This window comes from Mus caroli, unplaced genomic scaffold, assembly GCF_978045245.1.
Source record: "Mus caroli unplaced genomic scaffold, Mus_caroli_1 scaffold_13, whole genome shotgun sequence".
NCBI lineage: Eukaryota > Metazoa > Chordata > Mammalia > Rodentia > Muridae > Mus > Mus caroli.
The window spans coordinates 24,849,899-24,867,988 of record NW_028227268.1 but is presented as its reverse complement, the minus strand read 5'-3'; the positions used below and the strand labels follow the sequence as shown (position 1 = coordinate 24,867,988).

General features: G+C 54.2%; 1 protein-coding gene across 7 annotated transcripts in view; it reads left to right on the top strand.

Annotated features, from left to right (window-relative positions):
• The window catches only part of Arhgap23 (Rho GTPase activating protein 23), a 99,274-nt gene that overhangs the window by 44,203 nt on the left and 36,981 nt on the right, over positions 1–18,090 (top strand). For 6 of the 7 annotated variants that reach the window (XM_085829599.1, XM_021177408.2, XM_029483623.1 and 3 more), the window contains exons 5-15: positions 135–213; positions 343–397; positions 3,096–4,248; positions 5,606–5,761; positions 5,950–6,061; positions 6,182–6,239; positions 8,251–8,394; positions 15,319–15,636; positions 16,678–16,739; positions 16,943–17,073; positions 17,887–18,008. In XM_085829599.1, coding sequence (XP_085685725.1) covers positions 135–213; positions 343–397; positions 3,096–4,248; positions 5,606–5,761; positions 5,950–6,061; positions 6,182–6,239; positions 8,251–8,394; positions 15,319–15,636; positions 16,678–16,739; positions 16,943–17,073; positions 17,887–18,008 — 2,390 coding nt within the window. Of the gene's footprint in view, positions 1–134; positions 214–342; positions 398–1,875; positions 2,048–3,095; positions 4,249–5,605; positions 5,762–5,949; positions 6,062–6,181; positions 6,240–8,250; positions 8,395–15,318; positions 15,637–16,677; positions 16,740–16,942; positions 17,074–17,886; positions 18,009–18,090 lie in introns of those variants that run through there. The other variant, XM_029483625.2, reaches the window with a different exon arrangement.

Sequence of the window (18,090 nt, the reverse complement as noted above, 5' to 3'; positions counted from 1 at the left end):
TCAATTTTAATTGGGTTGGGATTCATGAACCTAGATGCTGGTGAGGTTCCTCTTCGTTTACTTCCATTCATGCTTAGTACATGGGTACACTGCACTCCTGCTTTGGATTCTCACATGTGATCCCTTGTCCCTAGGAGACCGGCTGGTGAAGGTGAATGGGGAGAGCGTCATTGGGAAGACCTACTCCCAGGTCATAGGTCTGATCCAGAACAGGTGAGTGTCTGGCCAAGGTAGCACACAGGCACCCAGACTCCTTTACCCCCAACCTGGGCCCTGCAACCGGATCCCTCTCTCCAGACACTGTCCTGTTGCCTCTGCTTGACCCTCTCCCTGTCTCTGCAGTGACGACACCCTGGAGCTCTCTATCATGCCCAAGGACGAGGACATCCTCCAGCTGGTGAGTCCTTCTGTCTGCATGGAGGGCCCCTGTGGGAGAAAAGAGAAGGAAACAGCCCAGCATTGCTCAACTGGTGCTTCCAGGCCCATCCCTGGGCCAGGGCTGCTTCTTGCTTCACTTGAGCCTGCTCTGTGCTAGAGAGAGAGAGGAGGAGAGAGAGAGGAGGTGCTGGCCTTGGTAAGCAGGATTCCTGCCAGGGTATCTGAAAAGAGGGTGGCCCAGCGGGCCCTGCCAGCTTGGCATGTTCTTGTTTGCTCCTGTGAGAGATGCCTATTCCCTGTACCCCCTCCTCACTTGGCCTGAGGGAACATGGCTCTGGAGATGTGTCCATAGATTCGAACTCCAAACACCACCCTTCAACACATCCCACCGCCAGAGGTACCACTTGGTACATATCAGGACGCTCAATCCTGCATAGCCCTGTACAACTCAGCTCCATAGAAGACACAGCATTGCAGGGCAGGACTCACAGAGCCTCTCCCTGTCTCTGTGCCAGTGTACCGCAGTACCCAGGTAGCACACAGCGGGACCTCACAGCAGCCTCACTTGCACCTCTGTCTTGTAGCACAGACTCTGTACACATCTGGATTCTGTGCTGTTGTGACGTAAGCATTCACTGGTGTATTACCGCAACGCTGCCCACAAATGTCACCACATGCCACAGCCCCTTTCAGGCATCTATGCTTAGTGATATCATAGGATCCCAAATTCATCCACGTGAGATACAAAGTCTGAACCTGTCACAACCAGTGTCTCAGCACACATAAAACCCTTTGGGAGGGTGCTACCCAAAGGCCTGCCCCACATGTGTTGGGTGAAGCAAGCCCAGAGCCTTTGTGTCTGGAGCCTGGAACAGTCCCCCTTGCCTAGTGCCCTGTGCTTGGTCCCTTGGCTCCAACTCAGATGCCAGCTTGCTTGCCCCTTCGTTCACTGCCCCTCAGAGGATGGCTAAGGGCCAAGCCCAGAGGCTCGGAGCTGCTGTGCTGGCTTTGGCTGTGTCACTGTAATGACAGGGCCACACTTGGCATGATGCCTCCCCGGGGAACCTCCATTCCTGACCTCAGTTGTCCCCTTGCACTTCCTGGAGTTGAGAGGGAAAGAATGGAGGCTCAGAGAGGTGCATGGCTCACCCAGAGTCTTAAAGAGCTGCCTGTGCTCCAGTTATGAGAGAGGAACAGGGCATGGCACCCTGCCTCAGTCCAGCTGTCAGGGCAAGAGGTGGCAAGAGCAGCAGGCTTGAACTCTGCCAGACCTAGACCCAAGTAGGCTAGAATCCCCAGATGTCAACATCTGGGAGCTCCCACGACCCGCCATCTCCAGTCAGCCAGAGGGTGGGGCCCAGGCATTCCTGTGGTTGGGAGCCAAGGCTGGAGGCCAATCGGGTGGCGGCAGCTGCTGACGCCACCACCGACGCGGCAAGTCCCCTCCACACCCATCCTCCCTCCTCCTACCGCCAGGCAGCCGAAGAGAGCCGGGTGGGGGAGAGGGGAAGCTTCAGGGAGGGCTGGCTGAGGGGACTGAGGGACTCAAATCAGCTGGGCAGGGGCCCAAGTGAGAGGTAGCCGGCAGCAGTCACAGGCTGGCGGGATGCTGCTTCCGCCACCGTGATGCTGGGTGCTCCAGGAGCCAGCAGGATGGCAGGAGGGAGAGGTATGTGTCGCTGGCCCAGGATGCCAGGCTGGAGGGGCTGAGTGTGTGGGGGTGTGGTTAGCTGGTCCTTGTCACATGATGTTTGTGTTTGGGACTGGAGGGGTAGTTATTTGTGTGTCTCATTGTGTGTGCGGTGTGTGTCTTTCAGGGTGTGTATCTTGCCGTTTCTCTGTGATGTGATGTAGTATGTGTGTGTGTCTGGGCTTACCCTTTCACCCTTTGCTGAAACAGGCCCCCTCAGCTCAGCCAGCGCTAGGCTCGGCCAGAGCCACAAGGCTGCTGTCCGGGGGTGGGGTGCCTCCTTTTTTGGCTGAGCCTGGGCACCAGCCCTGTCACTCCTCAGCAATGCAGCGTCAGCTTCAGCAGCCAGTGCCAAATTCCAGGCCTAGGGGTGGCAGGAGGTGGCCCAAGGCCCCTTAGCTTGTCCAGCCTCTCCTTTAAACTGGTCTCTGGGGGGCAAGAAGTGGTCATGTTCTTCACCACAGGGCGCAGGCCCTGGGCCCCAGCTCACATCACCCTATAGTGAAGGGACCTTGGCCTCTTCCAGCCTCCGCCTACCCTCAGACCACCCCTCCTTGGACACACCCACTCCATAGCCAGCTTTCTAAGGTCCTCTAACCACCTTGACAGATTTCTGCCCATTGCCCCACTGAACTGCAGCCAGGGGCTGTGGGCATCATTGGATATAAAGGAACTGTAGGCAGGGGAGGGCAGGGTGGAGGAGGGCAGGATGGGGGAGGGCCCTAGCAAACAGATGTTGGAATGTTTGTGGCTAAAGGCTGTCCTTGTTTTAAAAGTCTTACAGAAATCTGGCTATTTTGAGAGAGAGGAAAGAGAGAGAGAGAGAGAGAGAGAGAGAGAGCATCTTGTCTCTTTGTCCTCCCTCAGGACTCTCCTTGGAGCACACCCTCGTCCATTCAGGATGCCCCTACTTAATCATCTCCCTTGCATTTCCTTGTACCCTTGAACCTGGGTACCCTAGGGCTGCTGATGCCTGTCGTCTGAGTCTGGTCTGCTCATGCTTTTATGCCTCTGTGTTTCCGGCCAGGCCTACTCCCAGGATGCCTACCTGAAGGGCAACGAGCCGTATTCTGGAGAGGCCCGCAGCATCCCAGAACCACCTCCACTCTGCTACCCACGGAAGACCTATGCTCCGCCAACCAGGGCCCCTGCCTGGGCTACTATGGTGCCTGAGCCCATCTCAGCACTACCCCCGGATCCCCGGAGTCCTGCTGCCTGGAGTGACCCAGGGTCCCGTGTCCCATCTGCCACCCGTGCCCACCTGGACAACTCTTCCTTGGGGATGAGCCAGCCCCGCCCAAGCCCTGGTGCCTTTCCCCACCTCCCTTCAGAGTCCCGGACACCCCGTGCCTTCCCAGAGCCTGGCAGCCGGGTGCTTCCCAGCAGACTGGAGTGCCAGCAGGCTCTGTCACACTGGCTGTCCAATCAGATACCCCGCAGAGCGGGGGAGAGACGGTGCCCAGCCATGCCACCCCGGGCCCGCAGTGCCTCCCAGGACCGGTTGGAGGATGTGACTACCCACCACCCATGGCCCTGCTCCACCTCCCAGGATGCCTTGAGCCAGCTGGGCCAGGAGGGTTGGCACCGAGCTCGCTCAGACGATTACCTGAGCCGGGCTACCCGCTCTGCTGAAGCTCTGGGTCCAGGATCACTGGTGTCCCCTCGCCTTGAACGCTGTGGTTGGGCTTCCCAGCGCCCATCTGCCCGCACCTCTGCTTGCCCTTCTCGGGACTTGACCCAGGCCCCGCCCCCATCCGGCCTGCAGGGCCTGGGTGACATCGGGTACATTGGGTATCGGAGCTATAGCCCATCATTCCAGCGCCGGACTGGTCTCTTGCACGCCCTCTCCTTCCGGGACTCACCCTTCGGGGGACTTCCCACCTTCAGCTTGGCCCAGTCTCCTGCATCATTCCCACCAGAGGCCTCCGAACCACCTAGGGTCATCCGGCCAGATCCTAGCACCCGAGCCCTAGAGCCTCCCGCAGAGGATCATCGTGATGAGGTGGTCCTGAGGCAGAAGCCTCCAACGGGTCGCAAGGTCCAGCTGACCCCAGCAAGGCAGATGAACCTTGGATTTGGTGATGAGTCCCCAGAACCCGAGACCAGAGGGGAACGCCCGGGGAGGAAGGTAGCCCCTCTGGCCACTACGGAAGACTCGCTGGCTTCTATTCCCTTTATTGGTGAGTGGTGTTACAAGTGGCTGGCTAAGGGTCCCATCTCCCTGTCTACTGTGCCAGAGTCTGTGCCATGTGCCAATAGGGGCATCTGGGTTCTGTCTCTATCTGTTCGTCCCGTTTGTCCATTCCTCAATAATTGCTTCTTTCCTCCTGTCTTCCATTCCTTCATTCTTGTAGCCATCTTTCCGTCCACGCTTCTTCATCTCCCTCCCTCCCTATCCTCTTCCTTTCCTCCTGCATCCTTCCTTCTCCCTGGCCCACTCTGTCCTTCACCCTGTCCATCCATCCATTCTTAGCTCCCATCTTTCCCTTCTTTCTCCTGCTCTCTCTTCTACCATTTCTTTGTGTCTTTCGTTCTTTGTTTTTTCCATCTCGCCTACATTCCTCCAACAGATATTTACATCAGCTACTATGCTAGGCTTCAGGCTTACCTGGTGGATGGCTGCCCAGACAGAAAGCACACAGGACAGACAGCCTCTGTGGATGGGGAAGGGCTCTGTGGCCTGGATGGGTGTGGTCAGTACTGGAAAAATATTGGAAAAACATTTGGCTAAGGATTTGAGGTGGTCTGAGGAAGAGTGTCAAAGAGAAAGACGGGACTATGTAGAGCTTGAGGTAGGAGGAGTCAAATGCTCTTCCAGGCCATGCGATCCTTTCTTGTCCAAGGCTAAGGGAGGCTGTGAGGGCCGCCCATAGAGTGGGGAGAGGCAAGAAGGCAGAGGGGTGAGGCGATCTCCAGCTTTTTGGCTTGCCGGAGTGGTGCCTCATCTCCATGTTGGGGATAGGGGTGCAGAAAGAACAAGAAAAAGGTTAGGGCTGTGAGGAGACAAGCCAGGCCAGGCTCTGAGTCTATGGGCTGTGGAGAAAACCTGGAATGGAAGATGGTGGTATTGGGCCCAAGTCCTGGGCCTGGTGGGTTTGTAGCTGAGTGGCCTGGGAACTAAGAAGAAGCTTAGGAAGGACGGTAGGATGCCATCTGCAGCCTGGGTCCGGGGTCCAGCCATGGTCAACAAGTCCCAGCTGAGCCTCTTGTCAAGGTGCGCCAATCTAATATGAAGACAAAGAGCTTGTGCCCCATTGTCGACAATCCGATAGAATACCGCCTTGTGTTTTAGGAGCCTACTCCAAGGAGCGTGGCTCAGTGCCCTTGATGCAATGGGAGACTCAGCACCTGCTAAAAGGAGACACTCCCTGACCACACTCTGGTGGGCGAGGCGCCCTGGGCCACGGGCATGCGGCCAGAAATACCCTAGTGAGGGAGAGTTTAGGGGTTTGCAGTAAGTGTCGCATGGAGCCTGTGAGCCTGGGCTATCCGGGAAGCCTGGCCTGTGTTCTTCACATCTTCCTTCTCTGCTGGCAGACGAGCCCACCAGCCCCAGCATTGACCTTCAGGCCAAGCATGTCCCTGCCTCCGCAGTGGTCTCCAGTGCCATGAACTCAGCCCCTGTCCTGGGAACTAGCCCATCCTCGCCAACCTTCACTTTTGCCCTCAGCCGCCATTACTCCCAGGACTGCAGTGAGTGTCTACAGCCTGTGTTGCTCCCTCCTCTGCTGTCTGGTCCCCGTGGGTCTTTTCCCCAATGTCTGTTTACTTCTTCTGGGGCCCCATGGGAGAGTCCATTGATGACTAGAAGGGAGGGCTCCTAGGGTACCCACCAACCTGCTCTTCGCTAACCCTGTGGCTGCCTGTGGGTACCTTTTCAGGCAGCATCAAGGCAGGCCGCCGCTCCTCCTACCTGCTGGCCATCACCACGGAGCGCTCCAAGTCCTGTGACGATGGACTGAACACCTTCCGGGATGAGGGCCGAGTGCTCCGGTAAGCTCGTGTCTGCACGGGGGTGGGGTGATTTCTGCTCTCTAGGTTGAGCCATGGGTTTGGGTGGAGGATGAGAATCTGGGCCATGCACAGCCCTCACCTTCAGTCCTTGCTCTCCAGGCGCCTTCCCAGCCGGGTGCCGAGCCTACGAGTGCTGCGGAGCTTCTTCACGGACGGGGTGAGCCGGCATAGCACGTGTGTGTGTGTGTGTGTGTGTGTGTGTGTGTGCGCGCGCGCGCATGCGTCTATCTGTCTGTCTGCATATGATGTGTGTGCATGTGTGCGTGTGCATGTGTCTGTCTGTCTGTATATGTGTAGGTGTGCATGTGTGCGTGTGTCTGTCTGCCTGCATATGTATGTCTGTCTGTCTGCCTCTAGAAGGGTGGTAGCCCTACACATCTCGGGTTCCATATTTGTGATTTCTGACCCCTAAGTGAAGTGCTCTGGCTCCTCGCCCCTTTCCTGTATTTCATCTTCATGCCACCCATGTGGCCTGCCTCCCACCTGGAGACTGCATTTGTGCTCCAATCTGGAAAGTCCTAAATCATAGAACAGCCCTCCCTCTCCCTCTTTCCCTCCCCTCCCCCCTCTCTTCCTCTCTCTCTCCCTCTCCCTCTCTCCCTCTCTCTTCGGTGCTGGGAATAGAACCAAGGACTTAAATGTGGTAGGCACACCTGGGCAATATCTCCAACTCTTTTTTATCATTATTTATTTGTTTTGAGGCAGGGTCTTAGTGTGTGGCTCAGGCTGGCCTCACTCTGTAGACCAGACTGGCATTGAACTCAGGGCCTAGCTTCCAGCTCTTGATTTCTTTCTTTTCTTTTCTATTTTCCTTTTAAAAAAATATTTATTCCTTTTAAAATTGTTTAGTTTTGTGTGTGTGTGTGTGTGTGTGTGGTGTGTGAGTGTGTCCTGCTTGCTTGTTGTATGTGCATGTATGGGTGTGTGCAGGTACCCCTGGAGGCAGAGGCATGGCTTCCTCCTATAGCTGGACCTATAGGTGCTTATTAGCTCCACAATATGGATCGTTCGAGATCCTTTCTCTTAATTTTTTTCTTTAGGTTTATTTATTTCATTTCATGTGTCTGAGTGTTTGGCCTGCGTGTATATATTTGTGCCCTGCTCATGCCTACTGCTGTGGAGGTCAGTTACAGATGATTGTGAGCTGCTGTCTGGGTGCTGGGAACTAAGCCTGGGTCCCCCAAAACGGCAGCCAGTGCTCCTAACCACTGAGCCATCCCTCCGGTCCTTGGTTTCTTAGGACAGGGCCTTTATTTAATTATTTTTTAAATATTTATTTATTTATTTTACTTGTATGATGAGTGCACTGTCACTGTCATCAGACACACAAGAAGGTGGCATCAGATCCCATTACAGATGGCTGTGAGCCACCATGGTTGCTGGGAATTGAACTCAGGACCTCAGAAAGAGCAGCCAGTGCTCTCAACCACTGAGCCATCTCTCAAGCCCCAGGCCAGGTCTTGATAGACCTTGAAGACAGGGTTTAATCCAGGCTGGCTTCAAACTTGTGTTGTTCCTGCATCAGCCTCCCGAGTGCTAGCAACGTTGTAGTTTTCTGGGAAGCCTCACCACCCACATGCCTTTTCTGGCCTCCGTCTCCTTCTGGTCACTTTTGCACTTTCCTCACATGCACATGTGTTTTGTTAGCTTGGCACCTTCAGGGCCACCTGGCACCCCTTGTCACTTCCTCGGCTTACTGAACTGTCCCTGGGCTCGACAGCTCTGAGGCTGGATTCCTGTTGACACCAACACTTGTTATCTAACTCCTGGTGGGCTTGACTCCCTGTCATGTCGCTGCTTGGTCTTTGTTGATGTTCCCACTTCCGCTGTTTACCTAACTCCTTATTGCCACAACTGCTTCCCCATTTCCTCAATGCCTTGGAGGCTGTAAAGCTGAAGGAAGGCCCAGATTGGCTTTTCCAGCATGGGGAGCCACACGTCCTGCTGGCAGGTCGAGCTCTTTCCTCCTTTCTGGCTTCTTCATGAGGTCTCATGACCTCAACACAAACAGTCCAGAGAGGACAAGCAAGGCCCATGAGGTCACACAGCACATCAGAGTACAGCCCAGACACTCGCCAGGCCCTTGTGGCTACCAGTGGTCCATGAGGCTCCTGAGATGCTGGTACTATGGGAGCCACCCTAAACTGCCTAATGTTTTCTCCCTACAGTCTCTAGATAGCTGGGGCACCTCTGAAGATGCTGATGCCCCCTCTAAACGACACTCAACCTCTGACCTCTCAGATGCAACCTTCAGTGATATCAGGAGAGAAGGCTGGTTGTATTATAAACAGATCCTCACCAAGAAGGGGAAGGTAAGGTGGGCTGAGGAAGGAGGACGGGCTGGATGGAAGCTGGCTCTGGCAGAACTTTCCAGGTCCTCTTATACCTGCTCTGAAACTGCTGGCTCCAAAATAACCAAACCGAACCAAAAAAACCCCACTTCAGGCTCTAGCCTGAGGAGTCAAGGTGAGAGGCCAGGAAGAGCTTCTGGGGGAGGGAGATTTACTGAACCCTGAAAAGGAGGTTAACAGAGAGGCGAGCCTGCTGTGGAAGTACAGGGCAAGCTATGTGTGCATCCTGACCAAGCCATTCTTGAAAGACCATGAATGAGCGACGGGGCTCAGGGCAAAGGAGCAAAGGCAGGGCGAAGGAAGCAGATGCCAGTCCTCTTCAGGCCTACGAGGTCCTCTGGCCACAGACTTAGTGCTCATGTGGCTTCCTGTGGTGACTTAGTGAGGAAAGCCAGGGAGAAAGAAGACCATTTAGAAGCCACCACAAGATCCAGCCGAGAGCCTTTGTGAGTGGGTGAGGAGAGGGGCAGGAAGGGGCAAATAGAACTCAGAAGGGACGGGGGGCTCTAACCTCTCGGTGTGAGATTGAGTACCAGTCTTGGAGCCCTGGGCTGGAGAGGGAGAAAAAGGAGGCAGGGTGGCTTAGAGATTGATTCTTAACGCCATGGCTTGTCGCTCTGAGGACTCAGAGCCTAGTGCTCATGACTCAGTGTCTCTAAGGGGAGCCGACTAACACTGTCCCAAACCTGCTCCTTAGCATTTAAAAGACATGGTGTGAACAAGGGTGTGCCATACTATGTGTGGTGAGTCCAGTCTGTAATCCAAGCTATTTGGGAGGCTGAGACAGGAGGATGGGAAGTTCATGACCTGTCTAGGCTACAGAGTGGGTTCAAGGCCAGCCTTAGCAACTTACTAAAATTCTGTCTCAATAAAATGTAAAACAAGGGCTGGGGATATAGACTATTGGTAAACGTTTGTCTAGCTGGTGTGAGGGCCTGGTTTCAAGCCCTAGTCACACACACACACACACACACACACACACACACACACGAGAAAAAAATAGTGTTTGAGAAACTCTTACCTGACTTAAGGAAGGGCCTAGGTTCTATTCTTAGCATTGCAGAAAGAGTGGAGGAAAAGTGACACTGGGGTCCCCACCGAGCTTGGCACTTGGGGACTGCTGTTCTTCTATATTCCTGCCATTACAGGAATCCCTCACAGTATCTATGGGGTCTCCAGATTCCTGGACACACAGCCCCTTATATGAAGCAGCTTGCTGTCTGTGTGATGCTTATACCTCCTCCCAGGCGCTGTAACTCATCTCCAGATGACGTATCGTGCCTCATGCTATGGGAGGCTATGTAAATAGTTGTTATTGTGGGTTGATTATGGAATGTGGAGGGGAAAAAACCTCTGTACCCTTTGGTACAGATGCAGGTGTTGTTTTGTTTTGTTTTGTTTTGTTTTCTGAGTGCTTTTGGTCCATGTTTGGTTAAATCCATGGTTGTGGAACCTACAGAAGGCATCCCTGTAGGGTGGAACCTGGGAAGAATGAACTTTGAAATAGCCAGAGTTTGGATTTCTACACAGCCATGTGTTGTTGTGTGCATATGACTTCAGGAGCAAACTTCATTCCCTGAGCTATAGGATGAGTCCAGAAATATAGGCTCTGTAGGCTGGGGGGCACCGAGCCCCCTGCTCCTGAGGTGCTGATGAGCTTCTAGTGACTCAGGGGAGGGAGTCAGCTCGCTCAGTCCTGTCCTCTTGGGGTTGATGACCACAGAGAAAGTGCTCATTGCTCCTCAGTGATGGGTGCACTGATGGTCACAGCACAGGGAGTTTAGGGGCTTAGCAGGGTGGGGTTTGTCTGTCTAGGAGGCTGAGATAAAGCTCGTGGGAGTCTGTAGCAGAGAGGAAGTGTGTGGGAGGGAGTATCCTGGGGGAGCCCTTCACTAAGGGCTGGAGGGAGGCTGAGAGTTGTGTGCCAGGAACCAGGTTGCCTGGAGAGCCCAGAGCAGGTGGCAGAAGGTGAAGTGGGAATTTGATACCTGGGGGACATTTTCTGTTCTGTGATACGGGGCAAAGTGCAGAAATGTGTGACGTAGCATAGTAGCATGTCTGTGCCGGAAGGAATCTGTATCATTGCCGTTGTTTATGTGATCAAGGCCCTGGGATGGGACCAGGAGCTGTTTGTAAGAGATTCTAGGGAAAAGGTGGGCTGAGGGCCTCTGGGGCTGAGGAAGGCAGAGGTTAGACCAAGGATCGTGGCTCCCGGCTTGGCTGGCAGTGGGGACTCTCCCTTGATCCCCTAGTCACTTGAGGGGAGGATTTGGGGAGAGGAAGGTCTGTTAGATCCTACAGATCCTGTGTGGCTGAGATCCTGTGAGTGGAAACACATAGGTATGGCAGACAGGGAGGTACAGGGAGGCCCACCCCTTAGTCCACCAGGTCACAAGCACCTGTCACCTAAGATACAGAGAGAAGGAGGTGATGGGGATCTAGCAGAGTCTCTCTTTTTCCCTCTTTGATTTTTGGAGATAAGGTTTCTCTGCATAGCCCTGGCTGTCCTGGACGTCACTCAGTAGACTAGGCTGGCCTTGGACTCAGAGATCTGCCTGATTCTGCTTCCCGAGTGCTGGGACAAAAGGTATGAGCCACAACAGAATCTTGACAGGAAGTGGGGACTGGGAAGGAGGCAAGGCAGGCCATGGAGCTAAAAGAACATGGGAAGATGGTCACTCCAAGACAGGGTGGCTGAGGAGGGGCAGGAGGCCATGTGAGCTATCCAAGAGAGTCTGTGGGGCCAATATTGTCTACATCCACATGTGGTAGAAAAATGTCTTAGTGCTGCTTCTCTCAGGGCCTTCAGTGTCACTTGTTTTCCTGGTGCCACATCTGGGAACTAAAGGAAGTGTCCTGGAGTCGGAGCCAGCTGCAGACCCTGGGTCTATCTGGGGTAGCCTCATGTCATCTACACCAGTAGTTCCGGCCTCCCTCTCCTATCCTCCACCTCCTTCAGAGACTACCAATGCCAGGCAGAGGATGGGCGCATGCATGCAATACTCCTACCAGAGCCACTGTGTGAGGGACATGACCGTGACACTTGCTGCTTAACTCTCATTATCTGTTAGCGGCAACATTGATGCCAGGGAAAGACCTGACTTATTCAGGGTTATCCAGATGGTTTAGTGTCAGAGATGGCCCTTGGGACCACCTCATGCTAACACTGTTATTCTCTTGGAACAGGAGTCTTATTCATTGCATTAGTGGTAGGGCTGCTCCAGCTGGCACTGTCTTAGTCCAGCAGCTCTGTGATGGTATGCTAGGCTGAAGGAATCTGCCATAAAGGAAACTGGACATGGATGCTTCAGCCCTGCTCCCTGGAGGCCCTTGGGGCCCCCACCACCAGGACATAAGCAGATTCAATACAAGTTAATGAACAGTTGGTTGGTACCTAGCCCCGGGCTTGGAGTGCTTGTTCCAGCAGCTTGCTATGTAGCCAGGCCACCCACAGCCAGGACGTGAGCTTACAGGGCTGTCTGCAGGGCAATGGACAGTCAGAGGCACCTTATCAAGGAGCTGATGCCCGTGACGAGCTAAGAGCAGAAGGAGGCAGCCACGTAAAGTAATGAGAGAAGCTGAACACCTGGGAGGGAGGCAGAGGCATGACGACTAGAAGTTCTAGTACAGCCCAGCATGGTGGTGCACACTTTTTTTTTTTTTAAGATTTATTTATTTATTATATGTAAGTACACTGTAGCTGTCCTCAGACACTCCAGAAGAGGGCGTCATATCTTATTTCAGGTGGTTGTGAGCCACCATGTGGTTGCTGGGATTTGAACTCTGGACCTTTGGAAGAGCAGTCGGGTGCTCTTACCCACTGAGCCATCTCACCAGCCCGTGGTGCACACTTTTAATCCCAGCATTTGGGAGGCAGAGCAGGCTCAGAGTTTGAGGTCAGCTGGGTCTACAGAGTGAGTTCCAGGACAGACAGAGACAGGGGCTGCGGAATCTAGCTCATTGCAGAATCTACCTGACATGTAAGGCCCTGGATTCAATCTCTAAGGCAACAACAATAGCAATAACAACAACAAATAAATAAAATCAAGAAAGGAGGAGGAGAAGAAGAAGGAGAAGGAGGCCGAGCGTGGTGGCGCACGCCTTTAATCCCAGCACTCGGGAGGCAGAGGCAGGTGGATTTCTGAGTTCGAGGCCAGTCTGGTCTACAAAGTGAGTTCCAGAACAGCCAGGGCTATACAGAGAAACCCTGTCTTGAAGAAAAAAAAAAAAAAGAAAAAGATAAAAAAGAAGGAGAAGGAGGAGGAAGAGGGGGAGGAAGATGAAGAAAAGAAGGAGTCGAAGAAGGAGAGAGGAAGAAAGGGCTCAGCACATGGCTCAGCAGGTGAGGAGGCTTGCTGCCAAGCCTGATGAGTGAGTTCAATCCCTGGTGGAGGTAGGGAACTCCCTCCTTCAAGTTGTCCTTTGACTTTCACTAGCATGCCACAGCACACCCACCCTTCCCCACCCACTTTAAATAAATAACATTTATTTAAATAAAATAAATAAATAAGAGGTTGGGGAGGGAGAGGGTGCAGGAGAAGCAGCAGCTGGTGTACAGGCTCTAAGAAAGGAAGGCAGTCACTGGTAGGCAAAAGCCAGGTGGCTTGACAGAAGAAGCAGAGAGGTGAGTTTGGAGTCAGCATGGGACCTCAGGACCTGCTGTTTGCTCTAAGGGGCTACCCAAAGGAGAGTCTTTCACTGCTGTAGGGCTGCTGCCTGGAGGGCCAGGTGAGGGGCGCTGGGAAAGTTGGTGTTGTTGTCCAGGTGAGAAGGTCAATGAGGGGGACAGGATGGTGGCACCCAGGTGGGGACAGGTGATACTCTGAAGGAAGCAGAGTTGATTTCTCATGAGCTAGATGTCAGGGGCAACTCCCAGGTTTCGGGGCAACTGGGTGGATTGACCTAGCTGGAAAAGATGGTTCAAGGGTGGAGAACAGGTTTGAGGGCAGACTCAGGTACTATAGTGAGCAGGGAGCATGGGGCCCACCCATGCTGTGTGCAAGTTAGGGGCGGGACTTGGGGTTGCTGAGCAGGCTTTGAGCCTCTCAGGGCTGAGCTGGTGCCTATCACAGGCTGGAACTGTACAGTTGGGATCAGCAGAGGGCTGCTTAAAGCCACAGGTGTGCATGGTGTGGGGCAAGCTCAGAGCGAAGCCCTGAGGCCTCCTCTGCAAGGCAGGTCTCTTTCTCTGTTGCCCCTTGGGCCTGGGCTTTGCTGTGGAGTGCTGTCTGGATAGGTGAATGGTTAGGGTCATCCTTGGCTACTGCCTGCTAGGCATACCTCTCCCTTCCACCATATCTCCAGACAAATGTCTCCAAATGGTAGTTCACTCTAGGTAAGGAAGAACTACAGGTTGGGGCTGAGGACGAGGCTCAGTGGTTAAGAGCACATGATTCTCCCCCCCACACACTTTTTTTTCTCTCTCTCTTTTTTTGTTTGTTTGTTTTTTGTTTAAAACAGGGTTTCTCTGCATAGCACTGACTGTCCTGGAGCACTGTAGACCAGGCTGGCCTTAAACTCAGAGATCTGCCTGCCTCTGTCTCCCAAGTGCTGGGATTAAAGGCATGCATCACTACCACCCCCACTGGGCTAACACATGGTCCTCTTTCAGAGGACCCAGGCTGAGTTCTCAGTGCCCACAGGACAGTTCATAACCATCCCTAGCATCAGGTCCAGGGGATCTGGTGCCCTCTCCTGACTTCCATAGGTACCAGGCACAAACGTGGCATACATTCCTGCAGACAAAACACTCATACATATAAAATAGAATGGAATAAGATGAACTACAAGTATAGAGGGTGGATTGAAAGCAAGGAAAAAGCTGAGTGATGGTGGCGCACGCCTTTAATCCCAGCACTCGGGAGGCGGAGGCAGGCGGATTTCTGAGTTCGAGGCCAGCCTGGTCTACAGAGTGAGTTCCAGGACAGCCAGGGCAATACAGAGAAACTCTGTCTTGAAAACATAAAACAAACCAAAACAAACCAAAAAACAAACCAAAACAAAACAGAAAAAGAAAAAGGAAAGAAAAAAAGAAAAGAATGAAAACAAACCAAAGCAAAATCAATAAACTGTAGAAAGGCAAGAGAGGCTGTCTGTGCCAGATGCGCGGAGCAGTGCTGCAGGGCTGGAAGCAGCCTCTGGCTTTGATGATGTGGAGGCTCGCTCCGCAGTGACCCTGAGAGTGGCTTCTAGGCAGGGCACCCCTAGTGGAGTCTTGAGGGAAAGTCAAGGCACTGGGGAGGGCACCCTCCCCAGACTGTTGGCAGCTCCTGGTCGGCAGCACAGTTTTGTTGAGGGTGATGCACAAGGCAGGGTCTGTGCAAGGGATGGCATGGTAAGAAAATGTTTTCAAGACATGGTTTCTTGCCAGGCAGTGGTGGCGCACGCCTTTAGCTTGGGAGGCAGAGGCAGGCGGATTTCTGAGTTACAGGCCAACCTGGTCTACAGACAAGGTTTCTCAGGCAGGCCATGGTGGCCCACATCTTTAAACTCACCGGGATCAGACTGGCCTTGAACTCAGAGATCTACCTAACTGCCTTTTGAGTGCTGGGACCAGAGGTGTGCGCCACCACACCCAGTGGCTTGGTGAGATTTTATGCTTCTGGGGGCCTTATTCCTTCTTGGATTCCCTTCCAGGTTCCTGCCTCCCAATGCTGGCATTTAGAGTAGGTAGAAGTTGACATGTTGTGGGGATACGTGGTAGGTAGAGAGGTCTGGGCAAGTGGACTGAGAGGCCACAGGTTGGCTAGTGGAGGGGGGGTCTGGATGGACTAGGGTCTGTCTCCTTTGTAGTTCATGGCCTGCTGCTTCTCAGCCTCTGGCGAACCCGTGACTGGCCTGGCTCTCACCGTTGCCCTGTTTCTCCCACTCTGTGTTTCCCTGCAGAAAGCGGGCGGCGGCCTGCGCCAGTGGAAGCGCGTCTATGCCGTCCTGCGGGCGCGCTCGCTCTCGTTGAGCAAGGAGCGGCGGGAGCCCGGGCCGGCGGCTGCGGGTGCTGCGGCGGCCGGCGCAGGTGAGGACGAGGCGGCGCCCGTCTGCATCGGCTCCTGCCTGGTGGACATCTCCTACAGCGAGACCAAAAGGAGGCACGTGTTCCGGCTGACCACCGCTGACTTCTGTGAATATCTCTTTCAGGCTGAGGATCGGGATGACATGCTGGGCTGGATCAGAGCGATCCGTGAGAACAGCAGGGCCGAGGGCGAGGTGAGGCCCTGGGCTTGTGCCCAGTGGGCCACCAGAGCAAGGCAGGGGCAGGGCAGGGCAAGGCAGGGCTGCCTCTCAGCTGCTGTGACCTAGGGTGGCCACTCTGAGCCTCACTCCCTCTTCTAGGAAGAATCTATCATGAGACTGTCCATGTGAGTTTGGGTTTGAGGACAGATGCATGCACTGGCTGCAGGGAGGCTGGCATCCTCAGGGCCCAATGACCAGCCAAAACAATAACAACTGTGATGGTGACAGTAATTACTGTCATTGTTGGGACTGCCTTGGGCAAGCTCTGTCCCATTGAGGTCAGCTCCAGGCCAGCCATAGCCTCTGGTAGGCTGGAGTAGGCCACCTCCAAGGGATGGGGTGCAGAATGAGCTGTCCTGAGTCAGAGGGCAGACACTGCAGCACTGTCCTGAGTCAGAGGGCAGACACACTGACCTTAGCCAGAGGCTTAGCCTTTGGCAGCAGGTGGGCAGGGGTTGGGGAGAGCTTTAAAAAAAGAGGCATCCCTCCTGGGAACTACCCATGCCTCCTCAAGGTCCCATCTGCACGGAGGTCATTTGATACACCTGGGCAGAGGAAGCACAGTCTCGGGCTTGGAGGATGGCGTCACTATGAGGGCCATCTGCCTGGGCTTGTACCTGGATAGCCCTTTCCCTGAGGATGGCGGTGGGGTCCTCCCTGTTCTAGAGGCTTTCTCCTGGGTTACTGTAGTAGCCGCCTGTAGCTATTGTCCCTCTGTACATGACAGGTCTGGGAGCAGTGTTATGCAGTTCTGCACCCCAACATGGAGGCTGCTTTGTCCAGCCTCCCTATGCTTATTGCCAAAGTGACTGGGGCTCAGAGATGTTAGGTGGCTTCCCCAAAGTCACACAGCTGCCCAGGGAGGTCAGCCCTGGCCTTTGTACATCTGGGTCTATGCTGTCCATATGGTGGATGGAGAGAGGCGAGGCTGAGGCAGGGGCCAGGGAGGAACTCTGGTGGCGTGGGCTGTGGGCCCTGATATGGTTCCTCTCTCCCCCCCTCCCCTCACTGCAGGACCCCGGCTGTGCCAACCAAGCTCTGATCAGCAAGAAGCTTAATGACTATCGCAAAGTGAGGTAAGGCCAGTTCTCCCAGAGCAGCCTGTGGTGGGGAGGAAACCCTATGGGGTTGGGAGTTTCCAGGCAGAGATCTCTAGTCCTCGCTCAGACAAGTGAGCTGAGCAAATTGTCTCTAGTTGGAGAGGACGGAGGCCAGGGAAAGCGGCACTCTGGGCCACTCCAGATGAAGACACCCCTCCTCTTCCTTTTCCCTTCTGCAGCCATAGCTCTGGGCCCAAAGCCGATTCCTCCCCTAAAGGCTCTCGGGGCCTGGGAGGCCTCAAGTCTGAATTCCTCAAGCAGACTGCAGTCCGCGGCCTCAGAACTCAGGAGCAGCCCCCAGGAAGCAAGGGTAGGAGGGCTGGGTGCACAGTGGGTGCTTGTGCTGGGCAGCGCCCCTGCCTGTGTGTGCCCAGGGTTACTGCTGCTTTCTGCTTTAAGTGTAAGCCGATGAGGGGTCTGGAGCCTCAAGGTTTCGGGGCTGAAAACATCTGGATTCTGGTTTGCTTCCAGAAAATTCTTGTAGGCAGCCCTCCGTTTCTGCTTGTGTCCTTTGGGAATGAGAGGCTCACTGCAGGCAGGCCTGCATCTTTACACTTGGGGCTATCAGGAGCCACTTCCTGGGCCAGAGAGACTGCCCAGCGGTAAAGAGCTTCCAGAGGGCCTGAGTTGGATTCTCAGAGCTTACAAGTACCTGCAGCTCCAGCCTCAGGAAATCTGACACCTCTGACATCTGTGGGCATCAGCACTCATGTGCATCCCCCAGTATACACACACACACACACACACACACACACACACACACACACACACACACAGACACACCACACACACACACACACAGACACACACAGACACACATTTTTGTTTAAACTTTAAAATCTTTGTTTTTTAAATAGCCAAAAGAAAGCATTTCCTTTGGTCATGCCAAAATGTGCTCTCATCTCACAGATTGGTCCTTGAGGCCACCAACTACCCTCATGGAGCCATGGTCTCCTTCCTGGGGGCCAGTCACCTTGCCCCCTAAGCCTTCTCTCACCTTTCTGTCTCCCTAGTTATTTGATGAAGTCCCTGTGTCCTAGTGTGTGGGTGTGGCATTGAATGTGTGGGACCCTTCTGACCTCCTTCAGCTGACCCCAGCTCTCTTTGCCATTGTTCATCCCAGAAGACAGTGTTGCAGCTCCCAAAACCCCCTGGGGCATCAATATTATCAAGAAGAACAAGAAGGCCGCCCCGAGGGCATTTGGGATCAGGTTGGAGGAGTGCCAGCCTGCCACCGAGAACCAGGTGGGTCCTCACAGTGCTCGAAGCAGGCAGCACCTAGGAGGCAGGGAACCAGAGCTGTGAGGATGTAGTGGTAGCCCGTTCC